Here is a 19466-nt window from a genome sequence, read left to right as displayed (position 1 = left end):
CTCAAAAGAAAAAACATGTAAGTTACCTTTGTCTCACACCAGCAAAGAGGACTGTATTTCTGAAGTAATTTGCAAAGATCAGTTGAAGACAATTTAAAATCCTTTTACATACTATGGAAATCAGAGAATGCCTATGGGTTACCAAATTTGTCTGTAGTTGCTAGGTAGGTGTTGTTAACTTAAATGAGTATAAAAGATACTCATTTATAAAAGGCATTTTCAGGGGCAAAATAACTTTTGTTACTCCAGTAAGACAGAGTCACAATTGCAGTAAGAGAGAGGTGGTACTGGAAGATTAGTCCATTAGTGTAACAGTAATTTCAGGAAATTGTGATAATAAAAGTCATACAAGTTTCTCTCTGTGAAGCGACTGGATTGCATCTCCATAGGTTCCACTAGTAATTGTAAGCACCAATGCTGCTTAATTCCCAGTCTTCAGGTCTATCTGAGCACATGAAATTTGCAAGTGGCACAAGTCAGAAGAGTTCATGTTCCTCCACTAAATGACATTTCCTACTGGCACTGCCCAAGATGGGGTACTAACAGTGGACACAAGACTGACACTGAAGATGGTGGCAAGTATCAATAGCCCACTTTATTGCAAAGACCAGCCTTTTCTAGCAGTTAGCTGGTTATTACGTAGTTTTAAGGCACAGCAAGCCCAAGTCAACCAATCAGCATACACCACGATGTGGACATGCAGCAGTCTCCGCAGCACGTCTCTCACGTCTCCCTACCCCTATTCCAGCTGAGTCACTCTCCCATAGTCCTCTTCTACTTAGCCGAAGTAGCAGGCCTGAGCCATGATTTCACAAGGGCAACAAGGCTGACAATTTCATCAGGTTGACAATTCCATCAGGCTTCACCTATATACAACAATTCCCCCTTTTCTGTTTTTATGCAAAGGGTTCATGTACCCTGATGTTAAAACAGTTTGCACTTGTAAGGCCATTATCTCACTAAGAGTATTACCAGTCATCTGCTGGACAAGGGATAAGATACATGGAATACAGATGACAGCCAATAAAAACCCATGAAATACAACCATGCCACTGACAAAGAGACTTGCAGTATAGGAGAACAAAAGCATAATGTCCAAGGTCTCCTAGGAAGTGGAAATAAATGGCTACTGTTCTAAAGTTCATATGGTTGGAGTTCAGGGGCTGTGCTGTTTTGGCAGGAGGAAGTCCATTAGCTGGAAATATTGACTTTGACATCACTGAATGTCTGTTTGGAAGCCTGGAACAGGGAATAACTACAGAAGGTTAGTAGGAATACAATACCACGACGATGACATAAGGCCTCTGTTGGCAGGCGGCCTCTGTAAGTCTCCAGACACAGTCATGTTCTGGCAGTCCTACTTCTGCTCCTGCCTTGGCCACAAGAGCTGGATGCTGATTAGGTCACTTTTCTTTCCATTGGGCCTCATCCTCTCAGAGGCGATCGATGTTTGTCCAGATGAGCAGGCAGCCACCTGAGACCTGCTGGCAATTAAGCACATGCACACCTTCTCCCCTAGGTTAGTAAATCGGCTGGGCCTTGCCATTGCACATCCAGTTGGGAATCTTTATGTAGAAACATTTAGAAATTGGTTCTGTACATGCAAATCTTCAGAGCAGTATCACTCTGCTGGGGATTACATTTGATGATTTGTTTTCAAAACTTCTAGTGTAAATATTGCATTAGCTAAGCATTCCTGAAGAACCGTATACCTTTTTTGTTGGTGTTTTTTTTTGTTTGTTTGTGGGTTTTGGTTTGTTGTTTTGTTTTGTTTTGTTTTTTTTTTTTTGCAACATGCACATTTCTCACTATGAACATGAAGGCAACATAAAAGTAAAACAATACATGTTGTAAAGCAACAAACTCACACTAAGCAGACATAGGCAAGGAAATATACTAAATCAGTAGCACATGAGAGATAGGATGGTAATTAAAAATTATACATTATCAATTCCCTAAATACTCTACTATCAACCAGAGTCTACAACAGCTGACAAGCCTCGTTTTTAGTGAGGACATGAAGAACCATTCCTGGGTAAGGTTTCTAAGTCCACTTTAAAAGAAGTGTCATGAGTGCAAATTGGCAAGTCAAAGTGACTGGAGTATTGTTTTTATGCAGAAAACACCTGTGTTGTTTGGTGTACTTCCCAACCAGATAGAGCCATGGCTTGGTCAGAGCCGAGGCCTTAACTGGAAGGGTCTCCCTAACATTCCTTAAAAACAAGCCTCTCCTTAACAGCAGCTAGGAAAGTTTCCTAAAATTATGGATGTCTTGCAGATAGTTATACAAAGATAGGTTAAAGTTGGTAAAGCAGCCAGCTTTGTCATTTATCCTCAGTTAAATACTATCTTATGGACAATACCTGTCATAAGAAGTCAGTGAATTCATGTTATGACATTAAAACAGAATAAAAGCAAGAAAGTACTAAACAGCTTAGAACTAATAACAGTCATAAACTGGAACTGTTACTCATTCTTCAGTGTTACCTATGGAAGATAAAACAGCAGCGGTTTTTTAAAATAACTATGTCAATTAATCAGTGTGAAACATTTACATTCATAAAATCCTTGATGAAATTAAGCATTTAAGAAACTGTATATTCATATATTTTACACAACTTACTATCTTATATTTTTAAACAGGTGGCTACTAATTTTTCATCAGTTATTTCAGTTGGTTTTATCTTATCTCTGTAAAAAAGTAACTGTATCTTGTAATTCAAATGAGCAGATATTAACAAATTACAGAAATTACCAGAACTTAAATTTAACAGAACCTTAACCTGCCAGAACTTAAATGTAAGAGAACTTCAAAGTAGCAAAATGCAGGCAAACAATTGCTGCGTAACCGAAATAGCAGTAACATGGATTTACTGGAGAGATTATAAAGGTGCGCCAAATGTGTTGTGATTTTATGCATTTGTAGCTAGGGTTTTTCTGGTGTAAGTAACTCTTTGCTAGAGTTTTGTTTTTGGTTTTGTTTTTGTTTTTAAAGTGCAGTTTTACTCAGAAAATGACAACAGTGTAGTTTTTGGCAAATTGCTCTGCAAACCTGCGGCTTTTCGAGATTGCCTGTACAATAGATTTGAGCTTGGCCTTATAAAGGTCAATGGGATATAAATATTCAAGGCTAAAACAGTAAGAACTTAGTTATATAATAATGCCATGAGTTTTACACAAGTAACTTTGTAAGGTTAGTGGGTGTGTAAGACTGATAAACTGTTTTGATACCAAAAGATTCACAATAAAATTACCTCATTAAAGCTGTGAGGTAAAAAGCAAGTGAACTGGTAAAGCTGGGATAAGTTTGTCTGCCTTTGCAGAGGAATTTCACATTGTAATTATAACTAAGTTTCGCACAGCTACTGCAGATAAAGTTCAAGGTTTGCCTGGAATGTGAGCAAAAGAATGTCTAATTTACGACTTGTGCCAACTGCAGGCTTGAAAGTTAATTGCTGTTCCGTTAACATCGACCTAAAATATTTGCAAGGAGGGATCCCCCGAATTTTCTAAGGAGGCACCGTATCTTACAAATATGAATCTTCTTGTCCACAAACTGAAACATTACACACTTGCAAATATTTTTCCAGGTATGTAAGTTTTTAATTACCGTGGTAATAGCTAGCACCATTATAACTTAGCAAAGAATCAGTGTCAATTCAGTTCAATCAGACCACAAATCAAAATTCCTGAAAAGGGAGCACACACTCCACACAGCAGGTGCCACTAATCATATCAGTATCTCTGACAAAGAACCCAGATCCTGCCATGCCACCCATATGCATCTTAGCAAGTGCTAGGTGGGGGGGCTGTACCATCTGGGGGCCCAAGAGGGGACAGGGGAGCTCTGACAAGTTGGGGACTTTCAAGCCTGGGGAATCGAGGTCCCAGAACGAGTGGGGTCTCATCAATGCCATCCCAGACATGGTGGTGGCCGCTGTTGGCTACGGGGCCTGATGCTACTGTGAGGCCACGCTGTGGGCAGGGGGATCAACCCATTCCCAGGATCCGTGTCTCGGATCCGTGCCCAGAGTTTGTTATCTGCATCTGTCTAGGACTCCCCGCTGCAGGTCCACACAGGAGCTTTTAACATCAAGGTCTCTCTCATCTAGGAAAAAGGTACAGGGTTTTTTTAACCTGTAATAAAAGCTGCTCCAATGTGGAGAAATTCTTGTAGTATCTGTAAGGGTCTGATTGCCAAGCTGCAGTCCATCCTGTCATTGCAATCTAGTATCCCGGTGCCTTGGGTCTGCGGGGCTTTGTTGTTGGCCTCAGACATCTTCCTCACAGTAATCCCATCTCCCGTCGTTCGTAGGCAGAGGAAGATAGAACGAGGTTTGGAAGTGGGGGTACTAAACAGAGGAGCTCTCATGAGGCAGGCGGTGACGGCAGCAACTGCTGCCTCTCTATCTACTTTTAATTGTGGCAATGAGTCCCGAAATAAGCACTAGCCACATCATTAGCCATCTTCTGGCTATTTCGTCCCTCTTTGTATCTGCTTCCCATAAGACTTGCCCTGCTTCCTCCCATGTTTTGACAAAAAAGGCAGTCTGTACGTCCACTCTCACCCATTTCTTTTGCACCAAATGAGCAAGGTGCGTAGCGCCCACTTCTCATATTTGATACCTCTCTTCTATAATATTCACAACAGAATGTTCCAAACAGATTGTTCTTCTGCTGATATTTAAGGCCCCATGTCTCTGTTCCCAGTCGCTCACCTGGAGTCAGGTGTATCTGCTTTCTTAAATCATCCAGACTTTCAGGCTCTCAGGTACGCCTGTTTTGCTTGACTGAGCTCCACCGCTGGCTGCTCTCAGGTCTGCAGTCTCGACCCTAACACATCTGGGGTCACCATCTAATGGTGGACACAAGACTGACACTGAAGATGGTGGCAAGTATCAATAGCCCACTTTACTGCAAAAACCAGGCTTTTCTAGCAGTTAGCTGGTTATTACGTAGTTTTAAGACACAGCAAGCCCAAGTCAACCAATCAGCATACACCACGATGTGGACATGCAGCAGTCTCCGCAGCACGTCTCTCACGTCTCCCTACCCCTATTCCAGCTGAGTCACTCTCCCATAGTCCTCTTCTACTTAGCCGAAGTAGCAGGCCTGAGCCATGATTTCACAAGGGCAACAAGGCTGACAATTCCATCAGGCTTCACCTATATACAACAGGGTACAGAGCTGCATGGTCTGTTGGCCCAACCCAGGATACTTCTAATCATGGAATGGTTTGGGTTGGAAGGGGCCTTAAAGGTCATCTAGTTCCACCCTTCCCCCTGCCATGGGCAGGGACACCTTCCACTAGATCAAGTTGCTCAAAGCCCGGTCCACCCTGGCCTTGAACTCTTCCAGGGATGTGGCATCTACAGTTTGTCTGGGAAACCTGTTCCAGTGCCTCACCAATCTCACAGTGAAAAATTTCCCCCTAACATCTAATCCAAACCTTCCCTCTTTCAGTTTGAAGCTGTTCCGCCTTGTCCTATCACGACATATCCTGATAAATCGTCCCTTCCCATGTTTCTTGTAGCCCTGTTGGATACTGGAAGGCTGCAATAAGGTTTCACTGCAGGCCTCGCTTCTCCAAGCTGAAGAACTCCAACTCTCTCCCTGCAGCCTGCCTTCACAGGAGAGGTGCTCCAGCCCTCTGATCATCTTCATGGCCTCCTCTGGACTCTATCCAAAAGGACCATGTCCTTCCTGAGTCGGGGGCCCCAGAAGTGGGCGCAGTAATGCTGTAAGGAAGCTGCATTTTAATAAGCATTTGACAATATCAGTCCGTTCACCTCACATCACCCACTTTTTGTAAGTTTTATCTTGATGAAAGTTCAAAATTAATTTACTGGAGATGCAATTAAGTTTAGAACTGCAGGGGAAACTATGCTTTTGCTTTGCATTGCTCTTTGTCACGGGACAGAGCTAGCGGAACACTCCAAATTGTGGCTGTAGGTTTATAACAAGCACCTATCACAAGGCTGTTTCTGGCACACTGACACTCAACTGCTGGCCTCAAAAGTGTACTGCTTGCCATTTCCAAGCATAGGATTTTGCAATATGAAGAGGTGAAAGTGGCTGAGTATTTTGAGTCACTAACCAAACCACTGCTAACTCAATAAGGATCAAAATTCAGTATCCAAAGACTCTGAACAAGGACTTACCTGAAGGAGGTAACCAGAAAAAGAAGTAAGTGAAAACTTCAGAGACAGCTAGTTTAAAAGAAAATCACTGGGAGAAAAGATTGGTAAAGGAGTTTCACAGTTATAATGATGGGAGAGTGTTTGGGACTTTCAGTCACATTTTGCTCAGGGTGCTCATTTCCGTGGTCCAAAGAAACACTGGAAGGGTTTGGGTAATGCCGGGAGGCCTTGATTTCCCAGGCACAGCTCAGCAAAACAAATTCCCACTCATGGTTGGGCCAGGCAGTTGCGGACACAAAAGATTTCTTTAGTTAAGGCACCAGCAAAGGCGATGCGGTAACTGAGGTGTATCACTGACTCGCCCCCAGCCTTCTCTGTCCCAGCTTCATCCCCCTCGCAGATCTCACCCGAAACTCGCGGCTTTGCCCTCGGAAAGCACAATTTTGCGATGAATGCCAGACCCTCGCCGCCGGTCGGTGGCAGGGCAAGGTCCCGGGGGCGACGGACCGTGGGGGTTCCCGGCCGGCCGGCGCTGCCTCGGGGACCAGCGCTGCCAACTTTCTTTCTGCATCGCCTGGGCTCGCTGGGACGGCGCGTCCCCGCCGGAGGGGATGGGAGGAGGAGGTTCAGGCTGCTCGGCGGCCGTACCTGGCGGGGGCCGGGCTCCCCTCGGGGGGCCGGGGGCCCCGCTGCCCCGGGAGCGCTTTGACCCAGCCGGCACCGCCAAGGTCACCGCCCCGACGTGTCCCCTGTCCCCTGCCCGCCGCTAGCCCGCCGCCGACACTTGAGAGTTTAAAGAGGCTTTTCTTCCCCGGGAGCGGCGCCTGAGGGAAGGGGAAGGGGCAGGGGCAGGAGGGGGCAGGCAGGAGGGACAGGCGGGAGGGGCGGGGAGAGGCTGGCAGGGCAGGAGCCGGGCGGGGTGCTGGCTCCAACTGGAAAGGAACCAGTCCCAGCCCAGCCGGGGAGGCTGCGGGAGAGCCGGCAGCGCTAGGCAGAGCACGCCGGCCCCGGCCCCGGCCCCGGCCCCGGCCCCGGCCCCGGCCCGGCCCGAGCAGCCGCCGCCCGCCATGGGCACCGCGCCCCCCGTCAGTGCCGCGGCCCCGGCCGGGCGGGCGGGGGGCGCAGCCGCGGGAGGGGCGGGACGAGGCTCTTCGCGGGGGAGGATCGACCCCGTGTGAAATGTGGGACGGGAGGACTCGGAGGGGGACCTGCAGCCTGGGTGGGGGTCAGGGAGGAGAGGGTGAAAGCAGCGGGGGGAAGATGGTGATGCAGAGCCGGTTTGTGCAGCGGGCATGGCTTCCCGGAGCCACAGTCTTGCTGGGCGACTAATTCTGAGTTTGTGCTGTAGAGTGGGTCTGTGAAGGCAGGGAAGATGCCAGAAGGGGAGAAAATGAGACAATGTAAGCAAGAAGAGGAGCAGCAACAGAAAGAAGAGGAGCGGGAGGGTCTCATCGAATTCTACAGTTCCTACCAGGAGCTATTCCAGTTCTTCTGCAGCAACACAACCATCCACGGTGCTATCCGCCTGGTGTGCTCCAAAAAGAATAAGATGAAGACAGCCTTCTGGTCCGTCCTCTTCTTCCTCACCTTCGGCTTAATGTACTGGCAGTTCGGAATCCTCTACAGGGAGTACTTCAGCTACCCTGTCAACCTCAACCTCAACCTCAACTCTGACAGGCTGACTTTCCCGGCCGTGACACTGTGCACCCTCAATCCGTACAGGTAAGAAGTAAGACTTGCAGAGATGTTGACTGCCTTGACTTTGATGGGTGCAGGATAAAAGCACATACTCTGGTTCTCCTCGTGGTCCTTGACTGCCCACTGTTGTAGCTGTGCCGGTGGAAAGGACGCTTTTCAGAGGCTTTTGCTGCTGCAGGGCACTCACAATAAGGCATGTGAGCTTAGGCAGCTCTGCTTGGTGGTGTATTTAGCAGGCTGCACGTAAACTGCCACAGGGCTAGAGCAGATTTACTTCTCTCCTGCAAGATAGCCTCCAGCAAGGGGTTAGATTTACAACTGGTGGCAGGAATCACCCCAGCAAACTTTGCTGCATGTCTTATTCAGAGCTGTTTGTGTGCATCCAGCCCTAAACCTGCTGGTCTTCTCTCTCCCCTGTACAGATACAGCGCCATCCGAAAGCAGCTGGATAAGCTGGACCAAATCACCCACCAGACACTGCTAGACCTCTATGACTACAACATGTCTCTGCCACAAAGAGACTGGTCCACATCGTCCACACAAAGGCGTAGCTCAAGGAGCCTGCTCCATCATGTCCAGCGCCATCCTTTGCGGAGGCAGAAGCGGGACAACTTAGTCAACTTGCCAGAGAACAGTCCCTCAGTGGACAAGAATGACTGGAAAATTGGCTTTGTTCTGGTGAGATCCCTAGATACCCCATGCCCTACCCACTCCAGTCTGCCTGGCTACTTTTGTCTTGTTAGACCCTTGGCCATGCCTGTCCTTATGTAGAAGTCTGATTAATCTCCACTGGCTTTTGCTAATGACAGATAAAGGTAGAGCTGAATCCTTTGCTCCATACAATCCTGCTCCCCAAATTCTATCCATGTTCATGCAGGCCCCAGGGGACATGTCCAAGTCAGTGTACATCTCTTCCCAAGAGCAAGAAAACCTTGTCCTTCCTGAGGGTACATCAGCCTTGCATTTGCTTTTGAGAGCAAGTTTATCAGCATCATCTGCTGCATTGCCCAATAATAGCAAAAGAGAAAGTATTTGATGATCGTGGGCCACCTGATCATGGTCGCAATTGCTCCTAGGTAGCGGCTTCCTCGCCCTAGGGTATCTGTGTTTGCATTTAAAAAGGCACTGAAGGACTGAAGCTAATCGCTCAGCAGCTCACTGGAGTTCCCACAGGATCACAAACTTTTTCTGGACACACCCTGAAGGAAGGGCTTCCCACGCAAGAATTTTAAAGCTCCTGGTTTTATACCAGGTAGAATTTATGTGCAGATTACCCTGTACACCTTGCTGCCTCCTGGGTCTTACTCAGCCTCGCTTATTCACCTGGCGTTGCCCTTCCGCCGAGGAGCTGCCCTGGGTTTTTTTTTTTCCATCTGATCACCTATTGCTCACACACAGGAGTCCTGTGGAACTCTTCACTTCCTCGGTTACTTGCCTGTGCTGAGGGAGCACAGCTTATCCACGGGCAGAGCCTTGTCTCCTGGATGAGAAGACTTCTCTGACACGGCTTTTCTTCTTCTTCTTCACAGTGCAATGAAAATAACGACTGTTTCCATCAGGCGTACTCCTCGGGAGTGGATGCTGTGCGGGAATGGTACAGCTTTCACTACATCAATATCCTGGCGCAGGTGCCTGATGCAAAAGCCCTTGATGAGTCTGACTTTGAGAATTTCATCTATGCTTGCCGCTTCAATGAGGCAACATGTGACAAGGCGTAAGTAGTGGAAACACCCCTAAAAGCACTTATTTTGCACCTGGGGTCGAGGGAAACCAAGGAACCCACATTAGAGAACCTCTTTTCCAAAGTGGGATCATTCCTTGTTCAGTTCCCCTTTGAAAGGTCAAATGATCTTTCTTGAATCTTTCCTGTGGGTTTTGCATATCAGGGCCTTAGGTTCTGTGACCTGGAAGTATGAACCTCAAAGGATGGTTTTGCCTTTTTCTAGGTTTCACACAAATGAAATAATTATACTGGTACAAACATCAGAGAGGGCACAGATGTACAGCATAGAAATATTTTTATTCTACCCTCCACAGTGGTAAAGTGGTACATATCAGCTCATAAAGGAATAAGAGAAGAGAGAGTTGATACAAAAAGACAGTAAAAACATATCCCACTTTTCTCCTGCCATTATTGGTCAAAAAACCCTGAGCAGGTAGTGGAATGAAAATGATCTGCAAGGAAGGATAAGGGGTAGGAAAATCTTAAAGAGTTTAATCAGTATCAGGAAGATAAGACAGTAATTGCTAGCACTGCTAAAAACCCATTTGGGCTCTGAAAAGCAGCATGAAAAGCCTCGTGTAAAAACCTGTCCAGCTCCAGGACATTTTTTACAGCACATTTTAATTGCTTTTCCCTGTTCATGAGAGTTTACATAACAAATACTGCCCATCTGCTGTAAGCCCCTGTCCCTGCTGGTGGAAAACAGAGTTGTTCCTTTCAGAAAGCCCTTCCCCTTGTTTTCGCAGCCCTTCTCTCTCTGTTTGTGTTCCCTTCTCAGGAATTATACCCACTTCCACCATCCCTTGTATGGGAACTGCTATACCTTTAATGACAACAGCAGCAGCGTGTGGACATCCTCGATGCCTGGGATCAATAATGGTGGGTGAGAGGCACTCTTTGGTGAGTAAGGAGAACAGCTTAGCTCTGTTTTCCCTAGGAGTTATGGGCATCCTGCTGCAATTAGTACTGGTGGTGGCAGATTGCAGCCCTGCTCTGTCTCACCCAAGCTGCTTTCCCCCATGTGGAGACATGATATGGCTGCCCCTCACCACTGCCCACTGAACTCTCTCTCCCTCATCAGTGCCTGATCCTTATGCTCTTTGTGTCCTCTGGACTTGTGCCGGCCCTTCCTGAAGTCTCTGCTGAGCCACAGTGCTCCTGGTCTTCACCTTCCCCATTTTCCCCTTCAAGAAACTGACCTGTTTGTGTTCCTAAACCCCCTGAAACCTCTCCAGACCAAATCTTCAGGCTTTTCTTCCATCTGGCTTCAAGTTTCTCCATGAAATTTCTCTCAATTCCCGGTTCTGTTTTTTCTAAGCCACAGTGATTAAATCCAGTTTTCACTGGCCTCTTCTGGAGCCTCCAGCTTTTTCTCTGGCCTCTCTCCAACCACCCTCTATTGCTGCCAGGCTTTGGTTCAGCCCTGGTTGATGTCTGTCTTCTCCTTTATCTCTTTCAGACTTCTTTCTAACCATCCTGCTCTCCCTTCTCTGCTGCACCACAGCTGGCCATGACCTCCCTCACTCTCTGATATTCCCTCAGGTCTCTCTCTGGTGGTGCGCACCGAGCAGAATGATTTCATCCCTCTGCTGTCCACGGTGACAGGAGCCAGGGTCATGGTCCATGATCAGAATGAGCCTGCCTTCATGGATGATGGGGGTTTCAATGTTCGTCCTGGCATTGAGACCTCCATCAGCATGAGAAAGGTGAGCAAGCAGAAGGGGGGAGAGCTGTGGATGGGAGGTTTAAATTGGTGGACCTACTGTGTGTGTTTAAGGGAGGGGACTAATCACATGGAGCGAAGGGAGAGGAAGAAGAATGGCTTGCTGGACTAGATGAGAAGCATTTGGCTACAGTTGATCAGTGAGCAATGAAATGGAGGCAAGCAGGGGGTGCTAGCATCCCGAGGAAAGCATAAAGAGCAGATACTGATGGATGAGCAGTGTGTGGTATGGGCAAGTGGGAAGAGGACAGCAAAGTGGAGTTGTTCTGTGCAGTGAGAGTTTGCTGTTGCAGGAGATGACCGTGCGCCTTGGGGGCAGTTACAGCGATTGCACAGAGGATGGCAGCGACGTGCCAGTGCAAAACCTGTACTCATCCCGCTACACAGAGCAGGTAACTCACACTGACCCCTCCTGGGTCACCTTGTTTCTCCACTTTCCTGGCATGCTTCAGCCCCCAAACGGCCATGCCTTTCCTTGGGCTCTGTTAATAGTGTGATGTGATACAGGCAGCAGTGGGTTTGGTTCCCTTGATCAGCCTTTTCCACCTTTTGTGCCTCCCAGGTCTGCATTCGCTCCTGCTTTCAGCTCAACATGGTAGAACGCTGTGGCTGTGCATATTACTTCTACCCCTTGCCCGACGGAGCAGAGTACTGTGACTACACAAAGCACAAAGCCTGGGGTAAGTGGACAGCAGGACAGTAGAGCTCATGCCCACCTGAACCTGTTTGGTCCAGCTCATGTCCCAGCACATACCATCATCTTCAATGAGCTTCCTGGTGTGAGACATCCAAAAGACAGTCTTGCCTTGAATGATTAGCCCCTTGTGAAAGGAAACCTCTCCTAGGTTCCCCTTGCTGTCACACACCACTTTTTGTCTAAAGATGCTGTGAGCTTACCTGGATTTACTTTCCTTGCTGTTCAGGCTACTGCTATTACAAACTCCTGGCTGAATTCAAAGCTGACGTGCTGGGCTGTTTCCACAAGTGTCGGAAACCTTGCAAGTAAGTTGATCATCAGTCAGGCAGGAAGATTGGAAAGTATTCCCAGAAGTGTTGGGAAGCATTCACTGATGGACAAAAGCTTGATGCAATAGCTGAGCCCCAACCTGAAATGGTATTTCTCCCATCAGGAAGTCAAAATGGTTGAGAAGCATGTGGATTGGCTTAGGGGTGAGCTCCCAAGGACTGTGCATTCCACATGGTGGGAAGTGGGTGGAACTGCAGCAGGGGAAGGAATCTCCAGGTGTGCCTGAGGATGGCCCTGTGGCTCCTACAACTTCAACAGCTAACACAGCCTCCTCTTGCCTTGCAGAATGACAGAATACCAGCTGTCAGCTGGATACTCCCGCTGGCCTTCTGCTGTCTCAGAGGTAAGGAGAGGGTGTCCTGGCTTCCCAGCACTGCTCCCACCTCCCATTCAGTCCTTCCTCAATGGGTACTAAACCTGCAGGAGGTGATTGTGATCATGTGACACAATTTATTGCACTTACATTTCAGGACTGGGTTTTCTACATGCTTTCACAACAGAACAAATACAATATCACATCCAAGAGGTGAGAGCCCGTGTCAGCTATGTCAGAGTTAAGATTAAATCACTGATGGGAAGAGATCAGGCATGGGACCTGTGGACAAGGGCAGTGGATTTGAGTCAGAGTAGATATATAGTATAGTGAGACTTCAGCAAGGACTGGGGACCCAAGTGAAAAATTTTGAAAGAAGTCAGATGCTGATATGAAAATAGTAAGCCCCAGCACTTGCTGCGTGTTCCCGAATGACAGTAAGTGCTTGTGGAAAAGTGGGAAGAAGAGTTGTGCAGGAGCTTTTACCACAAACATTGGGTTTTACAGTACAGTGTCAGAAGTGTACTGTAAGTACCAAAGACTGTATTTAGTGCAGTATGAGAACTGCAGAGATGGTAGAAAGCCTCTGGGTAGTATGTGTGGGAGAAGGATGGGGGGCAGAAGGGGACAGAGACAATTAGGCTTGGTGAAGAAATGCAGGGATTGAGGAGTTGGGGTTACCGAGTGTCATCTCTCATTCACAGGAACGGAGTTGCCAAAGTGAATATCTTTTTTAAGGAGTGGAACTACAAGACCAATGGGGAGTCTCCAGCCTTCACGGTACCCATTTACTACCGTGTCTTTTCTGGCCACCCATTCCCCCACAATGTCCCTCCACTGTGGCAAGCTTTTGTTCCAGCAGGATTGCTGGATATTGTCTCTTTTCCTTGAGCAGGGTGAGGGGAACCCCCCCCACCCCACAGGGAAGAGGGAACAGGCAGGGAGGCAAAGTTGCAGATGAGGGCTGTTGTCACTGCTCTTTCTCCATCTCCTGCAGGTAGTGACTCTGCTGTCCCAGCTTGGGAACCAGTGGAGTCTCTGGTTTGGATCCTCTGTCCTGTCTGTGATGGAGCTTGCAGAGCTGGTTCTGGATTTCATTGCCATCACCTTTATCCTGGGCTTCCGCTGGTTCCGCTCTCGGCAGAAGCTGCCTCCACCGATACCCCCTCTACACAGTCAGGATAACGCTGCTTTCCAAGACGAGGCACCAGCTCTCCGTGCCCCACATCGCTTCACTGTTGAGGCTGTAGTGACCACGCTGCCATCCTACAACAGCCTGGAACCACGTGGGCCAAGCAGAGATGGTGAGGAGGGACACGAGTGAGGCAGCAGCTTCTTCCACTGTTCAGATGGCTGGCAGCTGGAGCAGAGGCTGCACACTTTGTCTGCAGGGCCTGCGTTTCCTTCTTTCTCGGGTGCTGAACATGGACCACAGCAAAAGACTGCTCCATGGTTGGCCTGGGCTCATTGCTTTCACTTCTGTAGGCACATTCTTCAGTCTCATAAAATACTATTGCTGTGGGATCACCAGGGATGAGAGTTGATCTAGTGTATGTATGGGGGAGATGTCCTCTCTATTTCCTTATGCTCTGTGCATGCGCACACCTACATGTGCAGGCATGCTTTCTTTTCCCTCCAACAAGGATGCTGCCACAGTTCTGGTCTGTCATTAATTAAAGAGGTTTGGCAGGTGTGACTGGCCTCCTCTGTGGTATGACAAGGAACAGGAATGGAGTCTCAGCTGGGGCACAAATCTCTCAACAGGCTGAGCTTTGTTAAGCTTTCCCTAAACTGGTTGCTCTTTCCTCATTCTTCATCAGCTCTGATCCCAAGACTGTGTCACCTACCCTCTCCTCCCCCAGAGGAGAGGCTACTTGAGACAAGAGCCACTGGCACGATCTTAATCTGTATTACGCACAATGCTCTGGAGAGGTGCTCGAAGCTTGCTGCCACTCCCAGGTCTGCGACAAAACACCCCTGGCAAAGTAAAGTAAAGGCTCCCTTTTCAAGCTGCCTTTGTGGCATTGGTAGATCTTGGGTGTTCCCCCTTCCTTGGGATACACCATAAATGTTCATCCAGCTATTTAATTGTTTGCCAACAGCTCTGGGACAAATCGATCTCTACAATTTCTTGACCCTCCCTGCTTTCTTCCTGAGGGAAACAGAGTTTGGCAGGATTACGGACACCCTCCAAAAATCCCACGTTATCTCTGCTGCAATGGGATCCTGCAAGAGAGGATCAGAGCAGCGCAGGTCATGCCGTGCAGGTTCTGCTCCTCCCAGCCCTTTGTCTGGTCCACCCACAGAAATTCTGCTGAGCCTCTTGTTCCTGAAGGAAGCACAGGAAAGTACTGCAGGCTTTAATCAAAAGTGCTTCCAAGGAAAGCCTTTGCCTATTTGATTGGACCATATGGGCAAAAATGAGTCCTCTTCTCAGGAACTAACTTGGGGACCTTTGTATAAGAGAACACGTTTTTTGCAGTGAGCTTGCCACACTCTTTTCTTACAAATACTCAGACTTCTGCTGCAATGGTGTTTGCATTGCACTTTATGGGGTATCAAAAGAGCAAGGGTGATGTCCCTAAAAAACAGGATTATCCACTTCACAGGACAAACAAGAGATACCAAAATTTAAGCAGTTTAGGCAAAGACCTGTGGAACCCTGTAAGCAATCACACTGCAGCCACTTTTGAATTTAAAAACTAGTTAATCATAACAAAAGAAAAACTGAAGCTATTTTAAAAATTAAGGAAGATGCACTGCCCTTGGGAAGTTCAAGAAGTTTACTGCAATATCTAAACTTGCCTAATTTTTCCCTTTGAGATGCTTAACACATGCTGGTTGTACTGCTCTTGCCTTGATTACCTAAAAGCACTTTCCAATTCCCAGCAGAGAGTGATTTTATTCTTCTTCACATACACACACAAATGCTATGTTCTTTACTGCACAAATATTCCTGGTTTTACAAATTTTATCCCAGTGCTCAGCTGATAACTCTTGTTTGAAAGTGAAGATAATGTCTCTCTGCTAGGAATAGAAGCAAGTAATTCGGGAGGTGTCCTTCAGCAAGGGTGGCAGCCCAGCAGGAGGGAGGGGCCTGCAACAAGCACTTAGAGGTGTGGGAGCATGTATTCCTCCTTGGAGGCCTCCACTAGAAAAAAAAAATCAGAGCTTCTGCAAATATGAAAAAATCCATTTCTGTGTCTGATTTTAAATGAAGTAAAAAAGAGTGAGCAATGAATGAAATCTCAAAATTGCCTCTGTGAAGGTACGTTCATGTTCTGTAAAAACACTGCCCAAGAGGCAGAGGTAAAAGCTAGGTTTCGTTGCTCAAAGTAACTTTGGCCACAATTAAAATACAAAAGGCAGGCAGGATGCTGCACCCAGTTCTTGGTCACAAATTCAGTACTGCAGACTGATGCCTTCTGTGTATTCTAGCACATGAATGAGCAAAAACCCAACACTGGACACAAAGCTGTTTGCTTCACTAATCAAGAAAGGATAAAGAGCAGGTGCAACACCTAAAATAGTCTTTGTAGACCATAAACATATGGTGATTCATATGGTAAGCATGATATTTCCTCAGTATCCAAAGAGTAAGATACGATTCTTCACATCAGAGAACCATAAATAACCTTGTAATATTGATGACACCTGCTGCATCACGCATAGTCAAGTGGGTGATTAAAGCAAGATTAATCAGAGACATAACTACTTGAAACAGTAAGTTCTCTTCATCATAAAGAATTACAGCTGCAGAAGGTGGTGATTTATTCCCTGGGGGAAGCTTGAACCATATCCTATCTGTTCCATAAAAGTGTTTAAATGCCAAAAATATGGGCTTTGACTGATGAACTCAAAGTAATAGCACCATTCAGGATAGCTGTAAATCCAGAGTTAAAAGCCTCTACAAATATGAAGAAGCAGTTATACACGTTGATAAATAGATGAGCCCTCCCTGTCCTGTGAATCAGTGCAAAAAATGCCATCTTGGGAGAAATCAGGTGCTTGTTCCAGAAATAATCCCTACATTTCTTGTAGGTTGGCAAGACCACAAATGAGCTCAGCAGATGTATAGTGAGCTTGGTCTGGCTGAAAACAAGAGGAAAGGCCAGCAGTGCTGGAGTAAGAGCCCAAAAAATGCAAATGTTTCACTGAGAATGTAAAAAATTGGAGAAAAGGGAAGCAAGCGTGTATGCATGGGGATCTGCAGGTCAGCAAAAGGCAAATTAAAGGTATGAGCTGGGATGAATTTGTACAAGAGGAGAAAGTTGAGGGGATGTAAATGCTCAGTAGTCATGGGTGTATTAGAGGCATAGTAGAGTTATTTTGAGGACACGGAAAACATGCAGGGAACAGCTGAAGGTTGTGTTTTTTGGACTGGGAACAGATGTCAAAACTATTGTTTTTGCATAAGAATTAAAGTAATAGAGGAAAGGCATGGAAGTACAACATAAATGTGTAGGGAAGCTAGAAAAAAAGTGAGAGAACCATCACTTTGGAAAATAAACAATATATTTAGAAGAACTAAACCCTGCTTGCTGGAGAGCTTGAGAGAAGCTGGACAGATAGGTCAAGGTTTGTCTGCACAGACTGAGGTCAAAATGAGAAGGAATTTGAAGAAAGGGTTACTGAGCTCTTGGGACAGGTTCAAAAAAATCTGAGGGGCTACAGGCTATATCAAGAAATGGAAAGGGCAGTGGTGCTGCTGGTGAAAGGACACAGGGGAACCACAGAAACCAGGAACATCCTAGAGGCACAGCCACATTCAGTTACACTTCTTTGTATTTAACAATATGCAATATGTAAAGGGGGCTTGTAAGCACAAGAGAGGAAAGTGCCTTCAGCTTCCAAGTGCATGTTTAAAAGCAATGAACTAAAAATAGCTTATGATCTTTATTAAATTTTGAACAAATTTATGGCAAATTTAGTTTAAAAAAATAGTACAAAGGCTTTTGGAAAAGAAGCCTCTGAGGAAAGTACATAAAGTGTCATGTTGTCCTCTGCAGAAATCATTTAGTGGGTCTGTGCACAGAAGGAAAAGACGTTTTGAGGCTGTTCATATTTGAAACCTGGGAAGCAAGTAAGGGTGCTCTGAATAAGTGCTGCACTCTCAAGACAAAAATAGGTCAAATATTACCAGGAGTGTGGTGCTCAGGTATCCAAGAGACATGGATGGCTGAGCTGCCTATTTGTAAAACCTATATATTTATCTGTTACATCTCTCAGAGCAATCATTTGTTTAGAGGTCAGAACAAAGATAAAACTTCCCCCTTATTACCTCTCTTCACCAAGTTAAGGCTTCCAACCCCAGTGGATACATCAGAGCAGGGACCTCTGTCACTTCCCAAGGAAGCCAGGTTCATTAAAAAAGTGTTGATACTGCATTCCAGTTCTGAAGAAAATCTGTCTTCCCCACCATCATTTGGTTGCTCTCCAGCTGAGACAATAAACCCCACCACTGATGAGAGCCTGCATCTGACCTTGACCCGCACAGAGACACCTCAGTAAAGGCCAGAGCAATGCCTCAGGCATCTAGAGATATGAAGGTTTAGGGTATATCCATTTAGGAGCAGTACCCTTGAGGCTTTTCTTCCACCACATCTGAAAAAGTCAGGATGAAGCAGTTGATATGGGAGCTGCATTTTGCACAGAATAGTTTGGGTTGGAAGCAACCTTAAAAGATCATCTTACCTCCAACTCCCTACCACAGACAGGGACACCTTCCACTAGACCAGGTTGCTCAAAGCCCCAGCCAACCCAGCTCTGGGTATCTCCTGAGATGGGGCATCCACAGCTTCTCTGGGCAAAAGGCATGTTAAACATATTCCGTGTTTAAAAGCAGAGCTTGAATTTTTAATTAGACATATAGAGAACTATTCTCCCAAAGTCTTGGCCTTGCTTTTGGAGCACATTTAAAACCCTGTTTTGTCTGGAATAAGAGTAGAGGAGCAGCAGAAATGCTGATGTAGGTAAGGATGGCACCTCAGAAGAGGTTCCAGTAGAACATGGTATTTTCAGAGGACTTACGGCTAGACATGCAAGTCTTTGCAAACAGCCACAACATGACTCATGAACTGGGCTCAACCCTGGGGCAACTTTCAGCACTAAGTTCAGCTCCAGCTCTGTGCTCCAGAGCAGCTGCCAGCTTTGGAAAACTAGCATTGAATCCCCAGCTTTGGCTGGGGACTTGGACACTGCATTATCAACAGTCCAAAAAATGCATCTGTCCTATGAAAACATCTTCCCTATGCCCCTACATGAGTGAGGCTGAGAACTGACAGGAATGCAACACAAAACTTGGCAGGAATTGTAGCACAACTCGTTCGTTCAGGTTGTGCAGGCCTGAACTGTGTGGAATTTTAGACTGTACATGCTGTTTTAATCCACCAGCCAAGTCCAGACACCCTCCTTTCCCAGAAGGGCTTCCATCTTCGAAGAATTAGTCTAGCTGCCTGCTCCAAATTCACCATTGAGAGTTGCTCTGTGCACTGTTCTGGTGTGATTTTGGTGATGTTTAAGACTGGACAATGATAAGGGAACCAGAAGCCACAGGAAAGACTGTTTTACAACCTAGCTTTTGTAGTAATAAGGGTACAAATACCTAATTTTAAAAGAAGTCTGCACTGGACAAAGCTCTGTCATTTCCTTTTAATGAGTTTCAAATGTACAGTGAAGCAAAACAAAGGGGCACTTACCTTTATTCCAGTCATGCTCCAAGATATGTTGTGAACAGCATCCTACTCTTGGAGGTCTTCATTTGCGTCCTGAACTTATATTCCAGCACCAATGGAGAACTGTTCTCTGGGTTTCAGGATCTGAGGTAATTGAAATCTAAAGGC

General features: G+C 46.5%; 1 protein-coding gene across 1 annotated transcript; it reads left to right on the top strand.

Moving 5' to 3' along the window:
- Positions 1-7078: 7078 nt before the first annotated feature.
- SCNN1A (sodium channel epithelial 1 subunit alpha) lies at positions 7079-14317 on the top strand. The gene is made up of 13 exons (XM_068181864.1): positions 7079-7225; positions 7489-7862; positions 8261-8516; positions 9368-9552; positions 10340-10440; positions 11104-11267; positions 11578-11676; positions 11847-11964; positions 12208-12286; positions 12597-12654; positions 12782-12837; positions 13329-13404; positions 13622-14317. The coding sequence occupies exons 1-13, from the start codon at positions 7208-7210 to the stop codon at positions 13946-13948; spliced, it is 1911 nt and encodes a 636-aa protein (XP_068037965.1). The 5' UTR covers positions 7079-7207; the 3' UTR covers positions 13949-14317.
- The last annotated feature ends 5149 nt before the right edge of the window (positions 14318-19466 follow it).

This window comes from Anomalospiza imberbis, chromosome 2 (genome assembly GCF_031753505.1).
Source record: "Anomalospiza imberbis isolate Cuckoo-Finch-1a 21T00152 chromosome 2, ASM3175350v1, whole genome shotgun sequence".
NCBI lineage: Eukaryota > Metazoa > Chordata > Aves > Passeriformes > Viduidae > Anomalospiza > Anomalospiza imberbis.
This window is presented reverse-complemented; position numbering and strand designations above follow the sequence as displayed.